General features: G+C 47.2%; 1 protein-coding gene and 5 non-coding genes across 6 annotated transcripts; 5 read left to right on the plus strand and 1 right to left on the minus strand.

Annotated features, from left to right (window-relative positions):
* Positions 1-1041: 1041 nt before the first annotated feature.
* On the plus strand, positions 1042-20561 carry DHX37 (DEAH-box helicase 37). Its single transcript, XM_068157433.1, has 27 exons — positions 1042-1213; positions 2366-2535; positions 3607-3719; positions 4572-4899; positions 5599-5747; positions 6521-6613; positions 7058-7154; positions 7517-7630; positions 8849-8950; positions 9457-9571; positions 9946-10044; positions 10730-10806; positions 11563-11701; positions 11939-12015; positions 12601-12833; positions 13515-13626; positions 14210-14316; positions 14724-14912; positions 15023-15147; positions 15983-16099; positions 16211-16383; positions 16770-16884; positions 17573-17710; positions 18057-18151; positions 18530-18603; positions 19497-19594; positions 20176-20561. Exons 1-27 carry the CDS (start codon positions 1108-1110, stop codon positions 20256-20258), a joined length of 3438 nt encoding a protein of 1145 aa, XP_068013534.1. The 5' UTR covers positions 1042-1107; the 3' UTR covers positions 20259-20561.
* A 1753-nt stretch (positions 20562-22314) lies between these two features.
* On the minus strand, positions 22315-22386 carry TRNAA-UGC (transfer RNA alanine (anticodon UGC)). Its single transcript has one exon. It is a non-coding gene; the product is annotated as a tRNA-Ala (tRNA).
* Positions 22387-22646: 260 nt separating this feature from the next.
* On the plus strand, positions 22647-22718 carry TRNAD-GUC (transfer RNA aspartic acid (anticodon GUC)). The gene has a single exon. It is a non-coding gene; the product is annotated as a tRNA-Asp (tRNA).
* A 429-nt stretch (positions 22719-23147) lies between these two features.
* TRNAF-GAA (transfer RNA phenylalanine (anticodon GAA)) lies at positions 23148-23220 on the plus strand. Its single transcript has one exon. It is a non-coding gene; the product is annotated as a tRNA-Phe (tRNA).
* A 223-nt stretch (positions 23221-23443) lies between these two features.
* TRNAD-GUC (transfer RNA aspartic acid (anticodon GUC)) lies at positions 23444-23515 on the plus strand. Its single transcript has one exon. It is a non-coding gene; the product is annotated as a tRNA-Asp (tRNA).
* Positions 23516-23877: 362 nt separating this feature from the next.
* TRNAA-UGC (transfer RNA alanine (anticodon UGC)) lies at positions 23878-23949 on the plus strand. The gene has a single exon. It is a non-coding gene; the product is annotated as a tRNA-Ala (tRNA).
* Positions 23950-25073: the final 1124 nt, after the last annotated feature.

Genomic DNA, 25073 nt, shown 5'->3' on the forward strand with positions numbered 1-25073 from the left:
AACACTTTTAACAGTGGTTTTAGGTGTCAGAGTACAACGTAGACAACCTGGTGTAATTCAGTGCTGTACTTAAATAGTGTGTCCTGCAAATCGTGATCTGCTTTTACAGACTTGTTTGCTCGTTAGTGTGGAAAATAGACCAGTATCAATCTTAGCTCATTGATGGCGTAGAAGTTTCTTAAGTGTGATTTGCCTCACGTACTGATCCGTATTTGGCAGCTAATGACGTAAATGACCATAAGTTCTCTTTGTCTGGGTTGGAAAGTAAGAGGTTTTGTTGTGCCCGCATGTATTTTAAACTTTTGGATAATTCCATCGACCTGTGATGACAGCACATTTAAAAACTGATCCTTTCCTTCCTTCGCTATAGTAGCGCTCGTTATCAGCACTGATGTTAGTGACTTCACCTCCGGTTTTGTACATCAGATTCCAGGATTATAGTGTTTAAGTTTGTACACTTGTGTTTCTCTAGAAAATAATCTGATCTGCAGCGACGATGTATGTGACTTTTTGCCATATGATCCATAGGGGAATCATAGATTCTACTGGTAATGTTGTTAAGTAGTTACAACTAGATCAAGACTTCTTTTTTACAGAGCTATACATGCCTTTATTTATGACTTATCTGACCACCCAATCAATGTACTACGTAGCTAAATATTTGTAGACCAATTTCACAAATCAACTATGGTATTGTGACAAAGCATAAAATAAATGTTTACTGAAACTTTGCACTGAGAAATGAATTGCATTCAAGACTTTGCTTAGCCGGACCTCTCCCGCGAGGGGAGTGCTGCAGCCCGGACTGCTGGCAGGCCGGGGCCTGGCGATGGTTGTGAAACACCCGGGGGGCTCGGGTAGCAGGGAGCAGCGACGGCAGCGCGGGGCTCGGGCAGGCCCCGGGACAGGCCGGCAGTGCCCGTACCCGCGGTCAACCTCGGCGCGCTCCCGCACAGCTCCACCCCCGAGCACGGAGCCTCCGTCCCAGGCCTGCGCACGAGCCGCACCCCGCCCCTTCCCGCCAGCCCGCGCGCTCCCGGAAGCGGCGGCCGCCGGTAGCCGCACGTGTGGCCTGGCCGCGTCCTTCCCGCCGCTCCCGCCGCCGCCATGGGCCGAGCTCGCCGTAGGCACAACTGGAAGGCGCGGCTGCAGCAGGGCGCCGCGGAGCCCCCGCCCGCCGCCGAGCCGCTGGAGCTGCCGCTGGAGCTGGGAGGTGCGGTGGGCCCCGGTCTGGATGCTGTGTCGCGGCCGCCCGTCCCGTTCGGTTCTCCTCTTTCTAGAGTAGTTTGGGTTAGGAGGGACCTCTAAAGGTCATCTAATTAACCCCCCAGCTTTTGTGATAACTCTTGCTATTAGGAAATAGCAAACACCAGAAGCAGTGTAGGGTCCGGGGAGACCTGGCAGCTCCAGGAGAGCTGGAGAGGGAATTCTACAGAGGCATGTAGTGACAGGACGAGGGGTAATGGCTTCAAACTGGAAGAAGATGGACGAGATTAGACATTAGGAACAAAATCTTTCCCATGAGGGAAGTGAGGCACTGGAACGGGTTGTCCGGAGAAGTTGTGGAGGCTCAAATCCTGGAAGCATTCAAGAATTTGTCTCTGGCCATGGCAGGGGGTTTGGAACTAGACGATCTTTAAGGTCGCATCCAACCCAAACCTTTCTGTGATGCCCAGGCGTTTATGTTTGTTCTTGCACACTTGAGATCTTGATGTTGCTCAAGTGACAGTAGAGCTGCTGAGAGTTATTGCCACATCCTTACTGTGGTTTTATTTTACTTTTATTGGAAGCATTAAAATAAAAGTATTTTACAGGCTTTGCTTTAAGAGCTCTTAAAGCAATGGCTGCATCCCAGCACTTCTTTACTAATGCAATTATGAAAAACATGGTTAGCATTCACATTTTCCAGTATTCCTTTAAACACACCCCCCACCCCCCACCCCCCACCCCCGTTTATGACACCATTTTTATTATGCAACCTTTAGTAATACCACTTTTTAATACTAAAAATGACTGATGTCAGGGAGAGGCCAGAGGCAGCAGGGTCATCTCAAGGCACGCTGTGTCCTGGGTGATGTCCTGAGCTACCCTTTGGGAATGAAATAGGCAAAGATTTTGTTAGTGCTGTTAAATAAGTCAAGGAAAATTGCCCTTCTGGCTGTAATGAGCATAGGGTACCTAATGCCCAGTTTCATGGCCTATTGCCCTTGCTGATGATGTGGGGTGGTTGGTTTTTTTTGGCTGGGGAGAAGGGTTGTGTTTGTCTAAACCAGCTAAATGTGGTATGGTTTGTGATAAGGCTGTTAGGCAGTGTGCTGAAAATAGTCCTCCTGGCATGGGTGAATAATCAAACACATGCTTTCAGATGAAGCAACGCTGAAGGGAATTGATGAAAGTAATGCCCTGGTCCTGCCAGCAAAAAAAGCAAAGAAGAAAAAAGCAGTGTGTGTTGTGCAACGCCCAAAGAAGCCCCTGAGCAAGAAACAGAAGAAAAACCTGCAGAAAATTTTAGAGCAGAAGGAAAAGAAAAAAGAGGTATGTAGCTGCTTGCTGGTACCTCCAGCTCTGTGACTTGTGTTAAACGGACAAATGAGAAGAGTATGGAGAAGGTTGATGCCAATAGGCAACTGTTGATGTTTCCCTTGTGCTGGCATTGGCAGTCCCCAATGTGTAATGCAATTGCATTGCTATTGTGACAAACCAGAGGTGTGGTGACTGCACTGCAGTGCCAGCAAGCAGTGTTGGGATGTGATCTGTCCAGGGCATCTCAAGGACATGCAGATGCTGAAGTTTTTGAGTTCATGTTGCAGCAGCATTCGTCATTCCTTTGCTGCATGCTCTGGCAAAGCCATTGGATTCTTGAGTCTGACTCTGGAAGCATTCTTCTCCCTCTCCATGGATCAGGTGATACAGGACTACATTATTGCTGGGTCCTGGTTCCCGTTTTCTCTTTGACCAGGTAGATGCATATTGTGAAGTACATCACTAGCAGAGTAACTGATGTTCCATTTTAAAAGTGTTCTGTGGAACAGGTTGTATGAGAAGCTTTGTCCTGCTACACAATACCAACCTTGATGCACCCTAAACTCTGCCACTGCCCAAATACAAGATTTCCAGCTCTTGTCTATTTTCTGTATGCAAGTAGAGCTTTTCTGTCTTAGTGAAAGCTTTCCAGGCAAAAAACCTGATCATTTTAGTGTATGAATAATGTTTTTGACAAACTGATTCTGGTTTTGGAGCTTGTTTAAAACTGCAGCTGTCTGACCTCCTGCTAGCACTGTGTGCCACGTGATGGAGTTGAAGGGAAGCTTCCATTGCTCCAGCCCTCACTCCAGCATTTGAGCTTAAATCCATTTTCTTTGCTGCCTTTTGAAGGGTGCTGCTGAGTTTTTTGTTGCTGCCATAAAGGGTCAACTCTGCCTTTCTAGTTTTGGTGTTGTGCAGGGCTGAAATCTTCATTGAGGGGTGAGCAGCAGCAGTAAACATCTTTACAACTTGACAGCAAGCGCTGCGAGGGCACAGCCTTTAGAACTGAAGCACAAACCTCGAAATGACATTATTTCCTGGTGGCAATTAGCACTGATTTTGGTTGTCCTTCCCAAACAGCGAGCTGAGTTACTGAGCAAGCTGAATGAGGTCCAAGCTTCTGAGGCAGAAATGAAACTTCTCTACACTACTTCCAAACTGGGTGTTGGGGAGCGCATGTATCAGACCAAAAGGTAAAGTGCTTATTGGAAAGAACCATTCTGCTTTATCAGTCTGGTTTAAATCTTGGCAACTTTCCTGACTTTGGTTTGGGTTGTGTTTTGGTTTTTTTTTCCTTGATGTATATTTTTTTATTCTTACTGCATAGATTCTTCAGAATGGATGGAGTTAAACGAGTTATTTTTAACTGATAATATGGTTGTTATTGTCTTGTTTCACTCATGTCCCCTTCAGAAGATGTTAGTTAAGGTAACGTGGCCTTCCCTGTCATAATGGTTGGCAGAGGGTGGACTAGATGACCTCTAGAGGTCCCTTCCAACCTAGTGCATTCTATGATCTTGAAGGTCTTTTTCACCCTAAATAATTCTGGTTCATGAGGGATGAGGTGGGTGACAATTACACCTGCATACTCTTACAAATTATGCTAAACTACGTGATGGATGGAGTTACTTTGTTGTTGTATTGGAAAACATCAACTGATGCAGCCCATCCTTACTGGATTTACCAAGAGCTGCATTTTATCAGGTGTTGAAATAAATTAAACTCTGAAGAAATGAATAAATACCAGTATAGAGCATGCTTAGGGACAAATCCAGCAGTGGGGTCAGCTGGGGCTTCACCTAGCAGAGTTGTGAAAACCTCCCAGAATGGAATTCTTGGAGAACTGGGTTAACATGTCTGGGCAGCATCTTGTTGTGCTGCACAGCATCCAAGATGTGGAAGTTTTCCCTGTGTGAGTGACAGCTGGGTTCAGACTCAGGCAGTGAGTTTTGATGATGTGACCTTTCGTGTGGAAGACATGTCTGGCTTGAGGTCCAGGAGAACATGGTCCACAGCTTATTTCACACAGTGGTATTTTGTTCTAGGGTGATGCAGGAGCCAGAGACTACTGTACCTGAAAAGATCAAGAGCATCAGTGGTGCAAACAAGAGAAGACACAGCTCAGATTCAGAATTGGAGCCTGAGGAAGAAGCCAGTAGCTCTGAGGAGGAGGTGGAAGAGCAGAAACAAGAAATCGAAAAGTCCTCAGCCAGTGATTTGAATAGTGCTGAAAAGCCAGAGGAAGCTGTGAAGAAGGCAGTGGCTAACCAGCAGCCAGCAGGTCCTAGTGTCCCGCTTTGCCAGGCAGCCTCCAACAAACCACCCTGCAAGCCTGCAGTTTTTGTTCCAGTGGACAGGTCTCCTGAGATTCAGGTGAGGCTCTCTGAACAGTCAACTGGTTATCACAGGGATTAGAAGTGATAGTGTCCTTCATCAGATTGGGTCACTGCAGACACTGCAGCATTATCTCATGTCTCTTGCTAGTGCTGCATGGCAGCAGTGTGCATGCAGGGTCCTTGTTCTGGGACATGGTACGTGTCTGAGCTTTGAGCCTGTCTAATCCAGCAGAAGGAAAACTAGTCTTGTTCTGAGGTACCAGCATTTGTCCCTGGTTTTAAATACAGACTCTATTAGCAGTCTTCTTTGCTGGGAAATCTTGTGAAGTCCCTTTTATCTATGCATTTTGCTGTATCTTAGGCAGGGTAGTTCATTCCATTTGCTGTAGATAGGGTGTCCTGTGAAACAGGGAAAGGCTCTGCATGTGTCTGCACAAATCAGCCAGTTGTGAAAGGAGTTTTGCCTTGAAGTGCTATAATTATAAATTCAAGGGGCTCTGAAGTTTCACCAGTTAAAGTGCAGGGCTCACCAGCTGCTTTCTGGGAAGCTGCTCTGATGACTCTAGCTTTTGGATATGCTGGTGTGAGATAAGGGGGTTTAGAGCTTTTTGAGTCACAGAGCTGGCAGAATTCCTTTTTGTGGGTGTTATAATCTGAGGAAGGTAACAAGTTTTCAATCCTGGGGAAAACTAAAAGGGAACAAGAGGCAAAACAATATATGTTTGATATTCTTCAGGAGGCAAGACTAAAGCTTCCAATCCTTGCAGAAGAGCAAGTCATCATGGAAGCCATTAATGAGAATCCCATTGTGATCATATGTGGAGAGACAGGAAGCGGTAAAACCACACAAGTACCTCAGTTTCTCTATGAAGCTGGCTATGCCAGGTATGAGGCTTCTTCTATATGCAGCAAACAACTGGAAAAACTCAAGCTTGAGCTCAGTCACTTCTGATTTCATTTCTTCTGCTATGGCTAAACTGAACCTGGTCTTTTCTGTGCAGTGGTAGTGGCCACATTGAAAGAGCTTTTAAAAAATCTGAAGGGCATGAGACTGACTTGCAAAAGTCTCTCCACATAATCTCTTGAAACCTCTAAGGTCAAAAATTTCCTTCCAAGCCACTAGCCTGTTTATCCCAGAGAGCCTTTATTGTCTCCCATCTCACATAATCTAACCTCTGCTTTCAGAGGTTCATTTTTACCTCTGCAAGAAAATGTGCCTGTTTCTTAAGAACATCTTTTAAAAGAGCCACAGCTCACCTGGTGCTGTTGGTAATATTTATGGACTTGGGCACCTCATAAGGTGTTTTCTTGCAAGCTGCATCAAGGTGCATCCAGCTTCTGTGCTGTTGCTGCTGCCCCAGCCTTAGTCTCCTTTGACATGAAGCCCATTGTCAGAGGGTTGTCCAGGGGGACTGGAGTTCAAGGAGCTGGGATGCAGAGACAACAAAACATTTCTGTGAGAGATGTATTTTCAGATCAATAACACAAATAAAAGCAAGGTAATCCCAAAGCTTCCTTTCTGTCTTTTTCTTATGACTAGACCTAAAATGGATGTTGTATGATGCTACATTATGCAACAATCCTGTTGTCATCTTCCTATGTGTTTCTGACTTTAAAACAAGAAGCCAAACAACTCCTCCTTTCCTCCATCCCTTTAGTTCAAATGGTGCTATTGGGATCACTGAGCCTCGGCGTGTGGCGGCAGTGTCCATGTCCCAGCGAGTCGCTAAGGAAATGAACTTGTCACACAGGTGAGGATAAAAAAACTCTCAGACTTGCTGTGAAGCTAGCTCTGAAATGCTCTCTGCATGTCATAGACTGAAATCAGGACTTGTGTCTTGCTTGTTTAGTCTTTGGTGAAGAGCTGTGGGAAAGTTACTTACAAACTCCTCTGTTGTGATGGTTACAAGTTACTTTTAGAGAGAGCTATAGGGAGATGGTGTGTGGGAAGTGGACCTAGCTTGTCTTCATATGAGAAAGCATCCCATAACAGTGAAATAATTGAGAGTGACATGGCTGTATATCCCAGCTTGTAGTATTCTGTCTCTCCTAGGCTCTGGGGAGCTGATGGTGTGCTTTGTGTGTCTTGGCATTAAGATTTAATGTAGTTAGGCTGAGGGCTACTTCCTGTTCTGGATGTGAATTTTCAGTTTCTCCCCGTGCTTTTTCTTGTGGCTACCTTGGTATTTCCTCAGAGTGGTTTCCTATCAAATCCGATACGAAGGCAACGTTTCAGATGAAACACAAATCAAGTTCATGACAGATGGTGTGCTGCTGAAAGAAATTCAGAAGGTAAGCTGCTGTCCTTGGTGTAATGAAAAGTAGGAAGAGAGGCCTGTTGCTTTGCATGGGTTTGTTGTCAGCCTTGCAAAGCAAAATCCCTTTCACCACTGGAGATGCATTTTGTCTCAGCCCTTTACAGTCTTGGCCAAGTCCCTAAACATTAACTTACCTTGATGTGTGAAATGAGAGCAAGCAGGAGATTCAGGAACAAAGCTGGTTCATGTAGGGTAAACACATTAGAGTGCTCAGATATGTGGGAGAGACTGTAGCCACGAGGATGGGGGGGGTCAGTGTTTGTGTAGCTGTAGGTTGCTTGATTAAAGGTGTCCTTGGGTGAGGCTTCATGCAGTGCAATGGATCTCTCTTCTCAGGACTTCCTGCTTTCCAAGTACAAAGTCATTATTATTGATGAAGCCCACGAAAGGAGCATGTACACAGACATCTTAATAGGCCTCTTGTCCCGCATCGTGCCTCTCCGTGCAAAGGTAAGAGAAGCAGTTGGATGCTGTTGAGCTGGGGAGGGGGTATTAGAGTGAGGAGGTTCCTCTGGGAGGAAGGACTCTGTGAGTTGGAAGTCAATGGAAATATTCCTGTCTGCTGAGACCCCACCTGGAGTACTGCATCCAGTTTTGGAGCCCCTATTACAGGAAGGATCTGGACATGCTGGAATGTGTCCAGAGAAGGGCCACAAGGATGATCAGAGGGCTGGAGCACCTCTCTTATGGAGACAGACTGAGGGAGTTGGGGCGGTTCAGTCTGGAGAAGAGAAGGCTCCAAAGAAACCTTATTGTGGCCTTCCGATATCTGAAGGGGGCCTACAAGAAAGCTGGGGAGGGACTTTTTAGGGTGTCAGGTAATGGTAGGACTAGGGAAAATGGAGCAAAAACAGAAATGGGTAGATTCAGATGGATGTTAGGAAGGAATTCTTCACCATGAGGGTGGTGAGACACTGGAACAGGTTGCCTAAGGAGGTGGTAGAAGCCTCATCCCTGGAGGTTTTTAAGACCAGGCTGGATGTGGCTCTGAGCAACCTGATGTAGTGTGAGGTGTCCCTACCCATGGCAGGGGTGTTGGAACTACATGATCCTTGAGGTCCCTTCCACCCTAACAATTCTATGGTTCTATGATTCTGATGGACACCAGGAAGTAAAGCTCAGATAACTTGTTTGCCTTTTAAAAAACCACAATGGGAAAATAATACATAGCAGTACCAATAGATAATGGTTCAGTTAATATGCAAACAATTTTAGACTTACAGTGTACACAGTGAAAATTAGCAGCCTACTAGAAAGCAAGGTGTGTATTTTTGCCCTAGAATAATCCATTAACAGCAGTACTTAGCAGGAGACATTCTGAGGCAAAACATCATGAACTGCTTGATCCTGACTGATGCTGGGGAGTGGTGGACTGCAGGGAGGTGCTTGGCATCTCTTTTCATTTTAATTGCAGGTGGAGAGGATGGAGTAGTTTAGAGGCAGGTCACTGTCAGCATCAGGACTGCCTGTCTGGGTTTTTTTTCACTTCTAAGACATATTGCATGTGAAGCTGTGTGCATCCTCTGTCTCTTGACACGGTGCTTTTGTTGTCTTAGATTTTGAGTGAAACTTGTACCTAGTCCTGCTTATCTCTCTGGGCTTGTGTGCTGTGTAGCTTGAGCTGCCACCTGCTTTCAAGCACAGAGTAACACACTTGTGTCCCTGCAGAAAGGACTGCCACTGAAGCTGATCATCATGTCAGCTACCCTTCGTGTGGAGGATTTCACCAGTAACAAAAGGCTGTTTTCTGTCACACCTCCTGTCATTCAGGTATCCTTCTCCTCCCTGGGACCTGCATCAAATCTAATGGCTGAAAAGTAGAGGGAGGGCTTCCTTTATACAACCAGTTAAAAAAATAGAGGCAATCTAATCTTTCCAGTTGGTGCTGAGATCTTTCAGATAGCAATTTAGAAACAGTTACTTTGTGTAGGCTATTGTTTCTTTGGGTACTTGGTTCTTTTCCTTTCTGCTTTTATCAGAAAACTGCCCTGGCAGAATCTGATTATCTTGAAAACCTGTAAGTCAAAGTTCAGGAGGACTAGAAAGCCTCAGTCTGAATTGGTGATCTGGAAGAGTGAGAATTGTTGGTATCTAGCTTGGGTTTGTGGTGTTCAGCCTAGACCACACTGATAACTTCTGTGGGTCTGGTAGGTTACCAAACCCCAAAACTGTACAGAAATACAGCGTGAGATTTTCTAGTTCTCCCCTGCAAGCTGTGATGATTGTGCTGGGGTTAAAACAGCAAACAAACCCTTTTCCTTTCTTTTTCTCTCTAGGTAGATGCAAGGCAATTCCCTGTAACTGTCCATTTTAACAAGAAAACTCCCTTAGATGACTACAGTGGGGAGTGCTTCAGAAAGGTCTGCAAAATCCATCGAATGCTGCCCTTGGGTAAGCTCACTGCCAAGAACCTCTCACATTCTTTGCATTTAATATGCCTAAAGTTTTCTGGGTCGTTTTATTTGGGAAGTTTGTGTTGTTTAGTTTTGGGATGAGGGGTTTGTTTTTTAAGCTGATGATAGGACTGCAGTGTTGTATTCTGTGCTTTGACTTAGAGGGGGTTTCTTGCTAAAATTAACCCTTCAATGAAATTTCAGCTCCATTAGCGTGTTTCTCAAGGCAATAGTAGAAGACAGATGCAGTCAAACACCCTGTTCCTCCTTGTTACTTCACAATATATTCCACCTGTCTTTTTATCAAGAATGAAACCTGAAGCTTTCCAAGGTGAAATCCCTACTGAGGTTGAGTGATGTCCTCTCTTGCAGGTGGGATTTTGGTGTTTTTAACAGGCCAGGCAGAAGTCCACTCTCTCTGTAGGAGGCTAAGAAAAGCCTTTCCATTCCAAAAAACCACCAACACTGCAGGTAATGCTATAGAGTAAGGGACTGGTAAGCTTTGAATTTATCCCAGAGAAGTGAGCTTGCTTTGCATGTTAAGAAGAGCCTTTGTTTAAAACAAAATGAACAAAAACCCCCCAAACAAACAAAAAACCCCAAACAAAACAAAACCACCACAAAACCAAATCAAAAAACCCAAAAAAACAAACAAATCACCACACAAGTGAGAAAAAAAAATAAGGGTTTGGGGAAAGGACTCTTTATGGACGATTTTGGTGACTGATTTAGTTTGGGGAAAGAGTTTGTGTTCTCCAGAATCCACTGCATTTCTTCTTTGACTCTCTTAGCTGTGAGTTGAAGTGGGAATGCTGCTGCTTGTGGGTACTGTTTGTTTTCAGGACAATGGGACATCCCAGGGTGACTTTAGAAAGTCAAATTTTAATCTGGCTCAGATGATCATCTCCCAAACCTCAAAGCATACAGTTGCTACGTCTTCTCCTTTTGATCCTCGGCGTGATTCCTAAATGGAATTACAACTTCAAACGTGTGTGTTATTCCCCTCCCCTCTGCCTTCAGTGTGGCTGTTTGCTCCTTTCACTCTGTGACACTTGAATCCCCCAGAAGATGGGAGCGGGACCAGATTCTGCCCTCCTGGTTTTCCTGTGGGGGAGGCACGCTCAGCTGACAGCAATTCCACTGGCCTTTTTTGTAGGAGCAGATGGGGCCAAAGAAGAATCAGTGGAAGAAATCAGAAAGTTTAAGAAATCGAGGAAGCGGAAGAAAACGCTGGTAATGTGTGATGGGGAGAGTTTGTCCGGGAGACAGGAAGGAGCAGGTACCTCCCTGCAAAACAGCACTCCTCTGTGGCTGTGTTTCTCAGCAGGCTGCTTCAGACTTACATGAAGCCTTGTGGCCTACATCATATATCACCTCAGGAAATCCGGGAATACTACCCCCCCTGGTAACTGCTGCATTGTGAGCAGCACAGTGCTGAAATGTTTCCCTGGATCTTATGGGCAGGAGATTGATTTCAGCTGAGTACTGACCACTAACATTTTGATGGAAGATGTTCCAGACATGATGGATCCAGGACTTCTCATCATCTTGCTGTTTCTTACCCAAAATTGGGACTGATATATTTGTGACAAAGGACAGTGTTTGGGTTCCACCCAAGCGCTGTGTGTGCTTTGTTAGCAGGAGATCTTGAGGTTAGAGATACACTGTCCACTGACACTGGATCCTGGTAGCTGAAGGGCCCTAAAGTAAAGAGATTTTACCCTTCCCCACTGTCCTCCAAGTGAAGAAGCATAGCTTGGCAGAAAATGGCGTTTAAAGTACTTGGGTTATTCCACCCTGACCCTCACAGTTCCCAAATGCTGAACCTCAGCCTTAAAATACCAATGAAATCTCTCAATCCCTCTGTCACCCTTGGGTCAGCAAATGGAGTAAGAGCTCAGCTTTCCTTTCAAAGCAGCGAAAAGTGCTGTTTGTGTCTCCCCTTAATGCTCTGTTGGTTTTGGGTTTTGTCTTCTTTGTCTTTCTCAGACACTCCCCAAAATTGATCTGAACAATTACTCTGTTGTACCAGTGGATGAAGGAGATGAAGACAGAGATGCTGATACTGATGATGATATTGCAGGGTCTGATATTGACCTTGATTTAGGCGATGGAGACTCAGAAGAAGGTTTGACACTTTTGAAATATAAATTCCATTTCTCCTGTCACCTGTGAAATGTGTGATGTAAGTTAGTTGGCCTTGCTAAACTGGTGTGATAACACCAGGTAAAAGCTACAGCTTCAGCTTTGCACAAAATACTTGGCTGGTTTTAAATGGAGTTGTCTTTGTGAGGATATCTTTGGAACTGAGCCTGGAAATTGGCTTGCTGCGTATTTAACAATATTGGCTTTGGTTTTTTCACAGATGAGAAATCTGATTCATCCCTTCCACTCTACGTGCTCCCACTCTATTCTTTGCTAGCACCAGAGAAACAAGCAAAGGTAAGGGATTTATTGTCACAATGAGTAAATCATCCTTACAGATCCATGGGACTGCTGTCTAAAGTCACCTGTGCTTTGTGTTAACATTTCCACCTCAGACTGTCCAGCAGTAGGCAGATTTGAATGGCCCAGTGGGCAAGCTGGGATGGAATCAGGCCAGGCCTTGCTTGGCCTAGGATCACCCTGATGTGGCAGTTCTGCAGCTTGGAGAGAAGAAAAGTGACAGTCATGCAGCATGTTAAAATTCATCATGGCCCCAGGCCATGTCAGGATCTCGCTGCCAACAGGCGATTGATACAAACACTTGCATTCTCTCTGGGCTTTGGAGGTGGCAGCAGTGTGTCTAAATATGGCTCAACACTGGTGTCTGCTCCACCTGGAGCTCCTGAGGGTGTTTTTGAGGGGTTGGCTGAGCTGGGTAGAGTTCCAGAGCTGGAGACAAAAAAGTTAAGTCTCTGGTCTTACTCTTGGGTTTCACCAGCAATGCCATATGTGTTGTTATCCCTTCGCAACCCATCCAAGCTGCCTGCCTGTCGCTCTGCTGCTGTTGGCAATGCCTGTCCCTTGTCTGTCTGCCTCTTGTAGGTATTCAGGGCTCCTCCCCCTGGCACCAGGCTGTGTGTTGTAGCCACCAACGTGGCCGAAACGTCGCTGACCATCCCAGGCATCAAATACGTGGTTGACTGTGGGAAAGTGAAGAGGCGTTTCTACGACAGGATCACTGGGGTGTCCTCTTTCAGGGTCACCTGGATATCCCAGGCCTCAGCCAACCAGCGGGCAGGGCGGGCCGGCCGGACAGAACCAGGCCACTGTTACAGGTTAGCTACCTGCCATGGAGAGGCTTAGGAGACCCGAACACCCCACACGTGTCAGTGTGAATTACAGCTTCCCTTGTCCTGCTGCCCCTGACACAAGGACCTAGTCCTGTCTGAAATGCCTGGGCTTGTCTGCCCTTCATTCAGATTGGACAGGTGAAGCCAAACATGAGCTGGCACTGTGGTAGTGGTTTGACAGTGTGGCTTCTCAAGGGCCTTTCTCTTGCTGAAACCCTTGTTTTGGTGGCCAGATTATCACAGGATCATACAACTGTCTGTTGGAAAAGCCCTCTAAGATCATCAAGTCCAACTGCCAACCTAACACCACTATAGCCATTAAACCATGTCCTAAAGTGCTGTAGCCACACGTTTCTTGATCAACTCCGGTGAAGGGGACTCCACTGCCTCCCTGGGCAGCCTGTTCTAATGCCTGACCACTCTTTCAGTAAAGAAATCATTCCAATCTAAACCTCTCCTGGCCCAATTTCAGCCCGTTTGCATGGATTCCACTCCAAGTCAGTGTTTTGTGACTAAGGTGGTATGCCCCAGCCATGTAAAACATTACACTGTCATGCAAATAGCACCCACAGCTGTCTTTGTTTTAAATCTCATGTCAATTTTTCATGCATATCTTTTAAGTTACACTTTCTTTTAAGTCTTTAAGCAGTCTTTGTGGTCCACTAGGTTATACTCTTCAGCAGTCTTCATGGACTTTGAGAAATTTTCTGCTCCAGAAATAACAAATCGACCAGTAGAAGACTTGATTCTGCAAATGAAAGCATTAAATATCGAAAAGGTGAGGTGTAAATTGGCTTTGTACTACAGCACTCATCAAAGTGGTGCCCCTAGGAGCCAGAAACAAACACAGATGTCTTTTATCATCATTACTTGAGGCTGTGCCTTGTGTTAGACATAAGGATCCTGGGACTCAGTTTTGGTTCTGCAGCTTGCAGAAGCTGCTATGAATTCCATCAGGCCTTAACAGACATGTTTGCTCAGATAATAAGAACTTTCTTATGTACTTAATGGTGGAAAAAATCCTTGTCCAAACAGGGATTGTGTTTTGGAGATAGCTGAGCACTTTCAGAAAGCGTAATGCTTGAAGTTAGACCTTCCAGCAGTCTGCCCTAGGCGGTGCCTGGGGTCAGAGGCTGATGCTGGTATTCCTGTTGCCTAATGTTTTTGTTCTAAGTGTTTCCTCCCATTATTTGTCCTTTCCTCTTGCTCTTGGCAAACATCCTAAATGTTTTCCTTTGGTATATGTAACCAGTAGGGAAGGTTTTGCTCATCTCCAGGACTACTTAACTGTGTTCAGACTGTTCTTTGCAGGGAGCTGTGTCAGTGATGTACTGAGAGGCATTTTCTCTTGGTTTTCTTAGGTAATCAACTTCCCATTTCCAACACCACCTCCAGCAGAAACGCTTGCAGCAGCTGAGGAGTTGCTGATAGCCCTGGGTGCCTTGAAGGAGCCCCCTATGACAGGAAGGTAACATCTGTGTTGCCCCCAAAATTTCCTCAGCACTGCTGCTCAGCCTTCACCTTCAAGGCAGCAGGCCCTGCTATCCTGCTTCCTGCTTCTCCATCTCAGCCCTCACATGTGAGGGTGTGCTTTTGTACAGAGACTGGAATTGTTGTAGCAGTCTCTGATTAAACCTGCATCCTTCTTACTGGTCCTGGGCTGTGTGGGCTGGAAAGACTCTGCTAGGAGTGTTCTATGCAGGGCAGGTGGGGAGCTGCATGAGGAAGGGGAATCTTTCCCCCTGCCTTTGGGACCAGCACATAACAAATTCTGAGGAAAACACATCAAATGAATTGGGCTGCCCAAACCAGAAACACAAACTTGTTCTAGTGCAGAAGTTGCTTCACTACATGACTTTTCTCTACCTTCCTCAGGCTGAAGCAACAGCTGGCAGCAAAGCTGAGTTGCCCTATTAGTCCCCTGGGCAGAATAATGGCCACTTTTCCTGTAGCCCCCCGCTATGCAAAGATGTTGGCCCTAAGCAGGCAGCAGGACTGCCTGCCTTACACCATCACCATCGTGTCTGCCATGACCGTCCGGGAGCTCTTTGAAGAGTTTGACAGGTGAGTGAGTCAGCCTGACATCTCCTGACAGGATGCATCACCTTCTCACAGCTGAGGCCTCTCTCCATTGAATCACAATGCTCACTGATGGTGTTTGGTATTTCTTTTAGGCCAGCAGTAAGTGAGGAAGAGACAGCAAAACTGAAGGGGAAGAAAGGAAGGCTTTTACAGATGCAGAAGATCTGGGCTGGGCAGGGCCCAATGCAACAACTTGGAGACCTCATGGTGATGTTAGGTATGGCAGGCAGCAGTTTCCCTCTGCTGTTAACTTCCATTCTCTTCTCTTCCCCATCACCCTGAGCTCTCAATTCTACACAACCAAAAGCATCCTTATGCTGCAGGGTTAAGACCAGCACTGTATTTTCTACACTGTGTTTTCAGGGGCAGCCTGCCAAGTGTCCCAGGCTTATGACAAATGGGAGCTGTGATACACACACAGGGCTAGGCAAGTCATTCTGCCCCTGTACTCAGCACTGATTAGATCACATCTTGAGTACTGTGCCCAGTTCTGGGCCACTCAGTTCAAGAAAGGTTGAGTTGCTCAAACATGTCCAGAGAAGGACAACAAAGCAGGTGAGGGGTCTGGAGCACAAGCGCTATGAGGAGAGTCTGAGGGAGCTGGGCTTGCTTAGCCTGGAGAGGAGGAGGCTCAGGGGACCTTACTGCTGTCTACAACTACCTGAAGAGTGGTTGTAGCCAGCTGGGGGTTGGCCTCTTCTCCCAGGCAATCAGCACCAGAACAAGTCTCAAGTGGTGTAGGGTGAAGTTTATGCTTGATCTTAGCAAGAAGTTCTTCACAGGAAGAGAAATTGCCCATTGGAATGGGCCACCCAGGGGGCTGGTGGGTTCGACGTCCCTGGAGGTGTTTAAGAAGAGACTGGATGAGGCACTTAGTGCCATGGTCTAGTTGATTGGTTAGGGTTGGGTGATTGGTTGGACTTGATCTTGGAGGTCTCTTCCAACCTGGTTGATTCTGTGGTTCTGTAACTAGGACAGTACTGTTCCATGGTTGGTTTAATTAGGAGAACTGATGGGCTAAGTGGTTTTCTCCCCCTGACTGTTGACTGCAGGAGCAGTGGGGGCCTGTGAGTACGCTGGGTGCAGCCGGCAGTTCTGTGAGGAAAATGGACTGCGATACAAAGCCATGCTGGAGGTCAGGCGCTTGAGAGGGCAGCTGACAACTGCAGGTATGTGACAACTGCTGTGCCTATTCTGCCTGGGGGGACAGAAATCACCTGGGCTGCTTTTTGCAATCTTTCTTCCTATGGAATCTTAACTCACCTGTTTGTTTCCCACAGTGAACTCGGTTTGTGCTGACGCTGGTCTCTATGTTGATCCGAAGATGAAGCCCCCAACAGAAGCTCAAGCAACATACTTGAGACAGATCGTGCTGGCAGGGCTGGGGGATCACGTTGCCCGAAGGGTTCAGGCAGAAGAGCTCCTGGATGAGAAGTGGAAAAATGCCTACAAGGTAAACAGCTTGTTTCGCCTGAATTCTCTTTCTCCTGTGTGGGAGAAAGACACTTGTGTGCAGAGCCCAGTCTCCTGGCTGAATGCACCATTGGGGCTGCATGTGATGGCTTTCCCTATAGAACTGAAGTGTCCAGCATTGCAATTTCCCAGCCTTTAGATAGGAATTGTTATGAAAGGGCTAAGAAGCATCATTAGTCCATCTTGCACGGTGCTAGATGTCTCCAGAGATGGTGAAGCAGAAAATGATGGGGTTATTAAAAACCTCCATCACTTAAGGAAGTCATATAAATGTGCAGCTGAGAGAGCCTGAAATTCAATGCAGTCAAGAAGCTGGATTTCCAGTAACTCTTCTTACTCTGCTTCAATCTTCTGTGCTCTCTTAAGACTGCTCTCCTGGACGACCCTGTGTTCATCCATCCAAGCTCAGTCCTCTTCAAGCAACTCCCAGAGTTTGTGGTTTATCAAGAAATTGTTGAGACTACAAAGCTGTACATGAAAGGTGAGGCTGCTGTGGTCCCTGCTCATTCTGCAGCTGTGGTGAGGAGTTCAGAAATGCCTCAGCAGAATTGTCCCTTGCTGTGGTGAGTGAATGTGCTCCTAACAGAGTGGTCATGCCTCCTGGGATTTGGATTCTTGTGCTTTGTGGATCTAGATCAGGGGAAATATTGGCCTGACTTTGCCTAGATGTGAGGAGGAGGTTCTCTAGATGTGAGGAGGAGGTTCTCTAGATGTGAGGAGGAGGTTCTTCACCGTGAGAGTGGTGAGACCCTGGAATGGGTTGTCCAGGGAGGTGGTCGAGGCCCCGTCCCTGGGGGTGTTTAAGAGCAGGCTGGATGAGGCTCTGTCCAGCCTGATCTAGTGTGGAGTGTCCCTGCCCATGGCTGGGGGGTTGGAACTAGATGATCCTTGTGGTCCCTTCCAACCCTGAATGAAACTGAAACTTTGTCTAGCAGGATTGGCTGCAGCCAAGTTCAGCTTCTCAGATAGCCACTCTGTACCAGCCTCGTCAGCAGCAGCTTCCTACTGCTGGTGTCTGAGCAGAAGAACCTAGAAGTTCACCTGAAAAATGAGATGGGAGTAAATCTGTGGCGATGAGATCCTGACCATGCTCTGTACCCATGGGCTTCTGGTGAGTGGCACCTCTTGGCAGCAAGCCTGTATTCAGGCCTCTGTTTTCCCCTCCTAAGGTGTGTCTGCAGTTGAGCCTGAGTGGATTCCTGTCCTGTTGCCACCATACTGCCACTTTGGGAAGCCTCTGGAAAATCCTCCTCCATCTTACTGCCCTGAAAGAGGCCGAGTTCGATGTCACAGACCAAGTGTCTTTTGTAAGTGTCTTGAAGAGTGTCACTGGGTAGTTTTGTCCAAGAGCTCCTCTGCAGTTATTGTAATGCTGCTTTTACCAAGACCATCAGAAAAGTCAAGCTTAGCTTGGACTGTTTCAAGAGCTTCACAGTGGTCTGAGTAGCTTCAAGGGATTCTTAGTATTTAAATGTCAGCGTCTTCCCGTTGGCACAGGTGTTCAGTGGCCACGTGCTTCCCCTCTGAAGGAGCAAGGCTGGGGGGTGGTACTGCCCTCTCCACTTCTCATAATGCCTGTGTTGTCCTATCTCCCCTGGAAATGCACCCTCCTCTTGGAGCATTTAGGAGATCAGGGTGATCTTCTCTTTCCAGATCGAGTTAGCTGGCAGCTGCCTGCTGTGGAAGTTGATTACCCGGAAGGTATTGATCGCTACAAATACTTTGCCAGGTTCCTGCTTGAAGGAAAGGTGAGTGTGCTCCAGCTTCCTTACTTATTTGATGGGTTTGCCCAGTTTACAGATGAGATGAGCCTTGTGGTTTCTTTGTGTCTGTGTGTGCCTGGTCCTCATAGCCTGCTGGAGGAGCTGCTGCAGTTGGTGGGGTGGAGAAGAATATGAAGCAATTTGAAATCAGTATTTGTATTAAACAGACCTCCAAATTTAAGTCCTGTTTTTGCAAAGGATAAAAGCTATAGCTCATGCTTTTGTCCATTCTGAGAAAAAAAGAGTCATGTGGCAAGCTAGTCAGGATGTGAAGCTGTAGAGGTCCAAGCTTTTGGATGACTGTCTCTACAGAACACTTAATTTCCCTTGTTCATTTTACACTTGTTATAACACATCTTTCAGGTCATTAAAAAGTTGAGTTCTTACAGCCAGTGTCTGCTGTCCAGTCCGCTCATAATGCTGAAGACATGGTCCAAGTAAGTTGCTATAAACAGACGCAGATTTGTTGTCCCCACCAAACACTTTTAGCTTCCTTTTAGATTAAAAAATTTCAATGCTGGGAAGGGTGTTCTAGATAGTGATCTTGGCTATAGCTGCAGGGAGAGGAAAATGAGTTTTCTTACCAAGAAAAATCGTGCCTCAAGAGGATTGGGCAGTGTGGAAGAACACAGCATCCTGCTGGCCACACTGACCTCTGCGGGCTGCTTTGGACAAAGGAATCACTCACACCTGTAGGAAACTGTCACATGAGCCCCACTACTTTTCTTGCTGTTCTTTGTGGTCTGGCCAGTTGAACATGCTTCCAACAGACCTTGTTTCTCTCCTGCTTTTGGTTACAGCTACAGAGCTGTTACTCTCACAGGGACTGTCAGCTGTCGCTTTGCTTGCTGCCCTGCTGATGCCCTCTCCTGATTACCAAATAAACTTTCTCTGAGGCTTCTGTGAATTTTCATGGAGCTGAGAGAGGCAAGGTTTTTGAAGGACCTTGTTAAAGATGACAGATGCTCTGTGAAGGTCCTACAAATTGTTTTCCTGGTTTAGTCAGTTCAGAGTTGAGCATGTGGCCTATGGATTCTCTTTTGCTTTACCATGTGCTGTGCAGCTGCATGGCAGACAGCTTTTATGCTGTCAGCAGTGAGAGCAACCTGCTGCTCATTTAGGCAGCAAAACGTTGTGGTACTTCTAGTGAACTTTCCTGAGCCATTGGCATGTCTCTGCATGCAGAGGTCGTGTCTTTCCACATCTGTATTTAGCCTTTTAAAAGTATTGAGCGTATTGAATTCAGACAGGTAAGCTGAATGCTGTAACACAGATAAACTGTGCTAAGGAACGTTGTTTTATTGCACCATTTTGTTTTGGACTGATGCAGACTTCAGCCCAGGACAGAATCCCTCCTGCAGGCTCTGGTTGCTGAAAGTTGTGATAATCGCGATGCTTTGCTGGCTGCGTGGAAGAAAAACCCTAAGTGTAAGTTTTCTCCTGGCTTAATTACTACTAGTCATGCCATCAGCGCAGACTTTGTAGTACCTTGAGCACTGCTGAATTAGAATTCTAAAAAGGGAATCTTTCACTTGATAACCTCCAAATATTTGCTGTTTTCTTAGCAGAAACAGCAGTACTCCTGGCTGGTTCTTGTCAAGAACTGAAGTTCCCTGTGCTTGGGAGAGCAACCTTTATTTGCATTTTCTGTGCATCTAACCACAGTTGAAATGTTTGGTTTGGGCTTCTGAAAAATTAAGCTGCGGTGGAGCTGTCAGTGGATACAGAAAAATATTTAAAGTGGATTTTGTTCCACACCAGATTATAAGAATTCTTTCTAGAGGCAGTGGTGGAGTGATGCAGTGCTGGCTTTTGCAGTAATTCTCCCATTCCTGATACTTCTGTGTCTGCATGCAGGTGTCCAAGCTCCAGCACTGTCCCAGTGATGGGAAAGTGGGTTCTTGCTCTTGGCCTGTGAGCGTGGTGATGCTAAAGGATCTCATCTTTCCAGCAAAACTGCTCCACTCTGAGTCCTGTAGCTATCTAATTGCTTGTCTCATCTGTTACAGATCTGCTCACAGCCTACCGCCAGTGGATCCCCGAAGCTATGCATGATGAGCTAGCCAAGAACTGGCCACCAGTAGCACTGTGAAATGCCCAACTGTTCTCAATGGACTCCATTTCTCCAAGATGGCTGGAGAGCTTGGGTTTCCTTGGATGGACCTACTAGCAGTACCTTTTTATACATGAACTGTGTGTTATGCTGGTTTTCTGGGAAGCTTGGTGTGTTCCCAGAAGCCCTACCAGCTGCTTTGCTGGTATTTTGTAATATTCATGTTTGGATAATTTTATCCATTGTATTTTACAGATTGTTATTTTTATTGGAAGTTTCTCTTTGGACTATATTAGTCATGTGAATGATAATAAATATGTATAGTTCTTGGTTTGGATGGCAGAGATGTTTTCGGTGTGGGATACAGCAACAAGCAGAATTTCAGACCTGGGTGAACCCTTTCTTAGGCATGACTGCAGATCCAAAGGCAGGATGAACCTTTGGTTCCTGTGGTGTGCTGACCCTGGCCAGCAGTTGAGCAGTACCCTGTTGCTCACACACTATCCTTCTGACAGGACAGGAAGTGCAAAAGTGAGAGCATTTGTGAGTTGAAATAAAGGTAGTTTAATTAGTGACGGGGGAAGAAGAAGGAAAAATCCAAATGATGGAGAGCTGGTCCCTCAGCACTTCCCACACAATAACCACCTGCTGTCTGAGCACTACATTGTATGTCCCACACTGTCCTTTTGGCCAGCTCAGGTCTGCTGTCCAGGCTCTTTTCCCTCTCAGTGTCTGTCACACCTCCAGCCTACTCGTGGAGGAAGTAGAGTGGGGAAGAAGAGAAACCTGACACTTGTGCAAGTCCTGCTCAGTAAAAGCCTTAACAGGGTGCGTTACCAACACTGGTGTAGGCACAAGTCCAAGATACAGCTGTATGTGGGCTGGTGTGGGGAAACTGACACCAGCCCAGGCAGACCCAATACAGTTGTAGTATTTCTTTTCCTGCATCTAGAAGGAGACCATGATTAATTAATCAAGGATTAATTAATCCTGCTTCCAATAAGTTTTCTCCAAATCTTTCCTAATACCCGGCCTGGTGCTGCAAGCACTTAATTTCCTGCCACAGGGTTTGTCAGTTTTGTTCTGTGTCATCTGGTGCTCCAGAACCATCCTGAACCTCGTGGGCTGGATCATTTTTAGGAATGCTGCAGCTTTTAGGAAATGAGGCAAACTTTAACCACCCCATCTATTCATTCTGCAGCAAGAAATTTTGATAGTCCCAGAAGAAGATGTACAGCTTGAGTTCACCTTCCCTTCCACCTAATCTTTTTCCTCCTTGGCAAGCCTTGCCCTCATGCTGTGTTAATTTGCTGGTGCTTGTGCCACCACAGTGCGAAGGTGTGGGCAGTGATCCTGCTCTTCCCATGCTCTGGAGGAAGCTGGAGCAACCCAAGCACAGAAAGGAATGGAGGCCAGCACCCCACTACTCCAGGCCAGGACACAATTGAGTGTTAAAAACACGTAATGCTGATGAAACATCAGCTTTCATTTTTGAGCAAGAAGGAAAATAGCCTGTGGTAGGTGAGTGTTCATAATGTAGATACTGCACCACTGTAGTGTTTAGCATTGACCACAGGCATGAAATTGCTGGGGGCTCTTGATTCCTTTCACAGGAATTGCATCAAACTGCCCTATGATTAGGGGAGGGAAGAGAAAAAGGGAAAGTATCAGAGCCTACTTACTGATTAAGGCTCCTTTGTGAAACTGGGCAAGGGAAAGCAGTTTTCTCCCAGGAAGTCACCTGCACTCTGAGCAGATGTTTCCTGGGGAGGGGATGTAGAAAGGGAGGTGTTAAGCTCTTCCTGGGATCCAGTGATAGAATGCTTGGGAATGGTTCAAAGCTCTGCCAGGGGAGGTTTAGACTGGACATTTGGAAGCATTTCTGTAGGGTGGTCAGACCCCAGAACAAGCCTTCTGGAGAGGGGTCAGTGCCCCAGGCCTGTCAGCATTGAACACCTTAACCACACATTTTAACTGAGCCAGGCAGTTGGACTAGGTGATCGTTGTAGATCCCTTCCGACTGAACTAGTCCATTCTATATAAAAACGATCGGCTTCACAGGAGTGAGAGAGGGATAGCAAGAGGAAAGCAAAAGTGGAGATGCCGGGGATTGAACCCGGGGCCTCATACATGCAAAGCATGCGCTCTACCACTGAGCTACATCCCCTTCCTGCGAGACGTGTGTTTCGCAGTTGCTACAGATCTACTACAGGCCGCACGTCAGGTCCGCTGCACAGATTCTCTGTGCCGTCCCTCGCACCGCGCAGCTCTGCTCCGCACGCTGTGTCCGGCGTCAGCTGCGGGAGCTGCGCGGAGCGGTCGGGCAGCTCTGCTCGGAACTGGCGGCTCTGTTAAGTGCAGGTCCCATGCCCCTGGAGGCGGCCGCACTCATATAGTGGAAGGCGGGAAACTAACCTACCGTGCTAGTCCTCGTTAGTATAGTGGTGAGTATCCCCGCCTGTCACGCGGGAGACCGGGGTTCGATTCCCCGACGGGGAGAGCGCGAATTTTAGTTCTCTTAGCCATTTTTTCGGGTTTATTCCCGCACAGGCGATCCCTGTGGAATTGCGGGGCCTCTGGAGGAAGGGCTGCGTCACCGTCGCATCACACAGGGGCAGCTAGTGCAGGGCGAGGGGAAGAGGGCTGAGCTGATTTGTATATCCTTGATGGGGGCCAGAGTCCGCTGCCTTTCCTACGGCACCCCGGTGCTGGTATTTAGGGCATGCCTGTGGTCCCGTGCTCGCCCTGCCGGGTGTGCAAAGCAGAGTGAAGGAAGGGGAAGGAGAAACTCCTGACAGCCCCAGAAACCGGCTACTACTGCAGCCTGTGTGACACTCGTGCGGCGGGCAGACGGCCGCGGGGGCCACCCAAAGCCAAGGGTGGGCTGGGTGGGGTCGTATGCGACGGTCAGAAACACTGCGCGCGGCAGCCGAAATAGCTCAGTTGGGAGAGCGTTAGACTGAAGATCTAAAGGTCCCTGGTTCGATCCCGGGTTTCGGCAAAGCCTTTTTGCTGTAAAACTGAAGGTGGCGACAGAAGCTTTTGCCGCGGAATGCGGTGGGGGCAGGTTCTGCGCCGGGAGAGGGCCGGGTGTCCCCGCACCGCGCACACGTCTAGGGATCGTGTGGCGGTAACCGCTTCTCTGTGGAGCTTTTTGTTGAGTCCATGCCCAGGTTCGTCTGCTCGGTCATGGCCCAGGCTGCCCAGAGCGAGGCTATAAGCCGTCCTCGTTAGTATAGTGGTGAGTATCCCCGCCTGTCACGCGGGAGACCGGGGTTCGATTCCCCGACGGGGAGGTTGCATTGTGCTTTTAGTATTGTATTGTTTTTCTTTCTTTCTGCATAAATTTATCTTATTCTCAAAGGTTTAAAAACTCCACAGGTTTGAGTGTGCCAACGGAGTGGTCAGTACACATGGAAGTCTGTGACGTTCACAGCTCGTGGCTTATACCGCCGTATCCTGCTCACAGCCTGATGACAGCCCAGGGAGAACGTGGATGCCGCTGTGCTTTTGCTGAGCGGGGTCTGTCCGCGTACCGGCACGGTCTGCCCTGCTTTACCTGCTGACAATTCCTCGGGTACTCCTCTATTACCTCCACGCGGGACAGTACACCGTGGGCAGGCACCTGGCCACCAGGCAGGAAAAACTTCACGAGGTGGGGGATGTAGCTCAGCGGTAGAGCGCATGCTTTGCATGTATGAGGTCCCGGGTTCAATCCCCGGCATCTCCACAAGGGCCTCTGTAATTCGTTTTTTCACTCCTTTGACATGTATTGAATAGAAAACTGCTTCCCCAAAAGGCCCAAGATGGCAATTTCCCAGTGGCACAAAATGGCTCATTTTCGGTCACCTGGTTCTACTCAGGACTGTGCAAATAGTATTGCTCTCTAGGACAGCTGATGGGCTCTCTACAGCTCCCTGAAAGGAGATTGCAGCCAGGTAAGGGTTGGTCTCTTCTCCCTAGTAACAAGCAATAGGATGAGAGGAAATGGCCTCAAATTGCACCAGGAGAGGTTTACATTGGATATTAAAAGACATTTCTTCACTGAAGAGGTCCTCAAACACTGCAGCTGGCTCCACAGGGAGATGGTTGAATCCACATCCCTGGTGGGGTTTAAAGGAAGCACAAATGTGGTCCTGAGGAACATGGCTTAGCACCAGTCTTGGTAGAGTTAGATAATACTTGATGATCTTAAAGGTCTTTTCCAACCAAAATGATTCATTCTGTGATTCTCATGTCTCTGGGTCTTCTATTGCCACATCAAGGCCTTGCAGTCTCAAAACAGTTTGATGGAGGAAGGAAGAGCCAAGCTCTGAAATGCAGGGGGGACACTAGTCTGGCAGCCCTGCCTGACAGCTCCCAACCCCAGAACCAGCAGATATAGCTACAGGAAAACCTGCAGTGAGGCCAGAGCTAGTTCAGGGTTCTTACACCACACTCCCAGAGCCAAGTGGAAAGGCACAAAAGCTGGGACATCACAAATGACTTGCTGGTTGCAGTGGTGCAGAAACTTTTCCCTGGATTTGAAGTGTCCACTTGTATCTGCTGTCCTGCTCCAACCAAATGCTCACAGGCAGCACCTTGGTTTCTTGGTTTGTCTCGGAGCAGGTTGGGAAAAGCTCTTGGGAAACAAGCTCCTTGCTTTGGTCAGGCTCACACTGTTCTGTCTTGGTCAGGAAGCTCTTCAGAGCCTGCCTAAAAAGTAAAGCACAAAGAGACCACAGCCCATGCAGAGCTCCAAGCAGCTTTTATCTCCACAGTTACTAGCTGTTTTATCTCTGCTGCTGTCACCAGTGGTGCACCCAACTTGCTCTGGTAGAGAGAGATGACTAGTGACAGATGGAAAATGACATT

Source organism: Melanerpes formicivorus, unplaced genomic scaffold (assembly GCF_026170545.1).
Source record: "Melanerpes formicivorus ecotype bairdi unplaced genomic scaffold, bMelFor1.0.p_v2 SCAF_36, whole genome shotgun sequence".
Classification (NCBI taxonomy): Eukaryota; Metazoa; Chordata; class Aves; order Piciformes; family Picidae; genus Melanerpes; species Melanerpes formicivorus.

Coding starts and splice junctions, on each gene's coding strand:
- DHX37 (XM_068157433.1), top strand. CDS start 1,108: ATGGGCCGAGCTCGCCGTAGGCACAACTGGAAGGCGCGGCTGCAGCAG. Junction 16,384..16,769: donor AGTGGAAAAATGCCTACAAG/GTAAACAGCTTG, acceptor TGCTCTCTTAAG/ACTGCTCTCCTGGACGACCC. Junction 19,595..20,175: donor GTGGAAGAAAAACCCTAAGT/GTAAGTTTTCTC, acceptor CATCTGTTACAG/ATCTGCTCACAGCCTACCGC.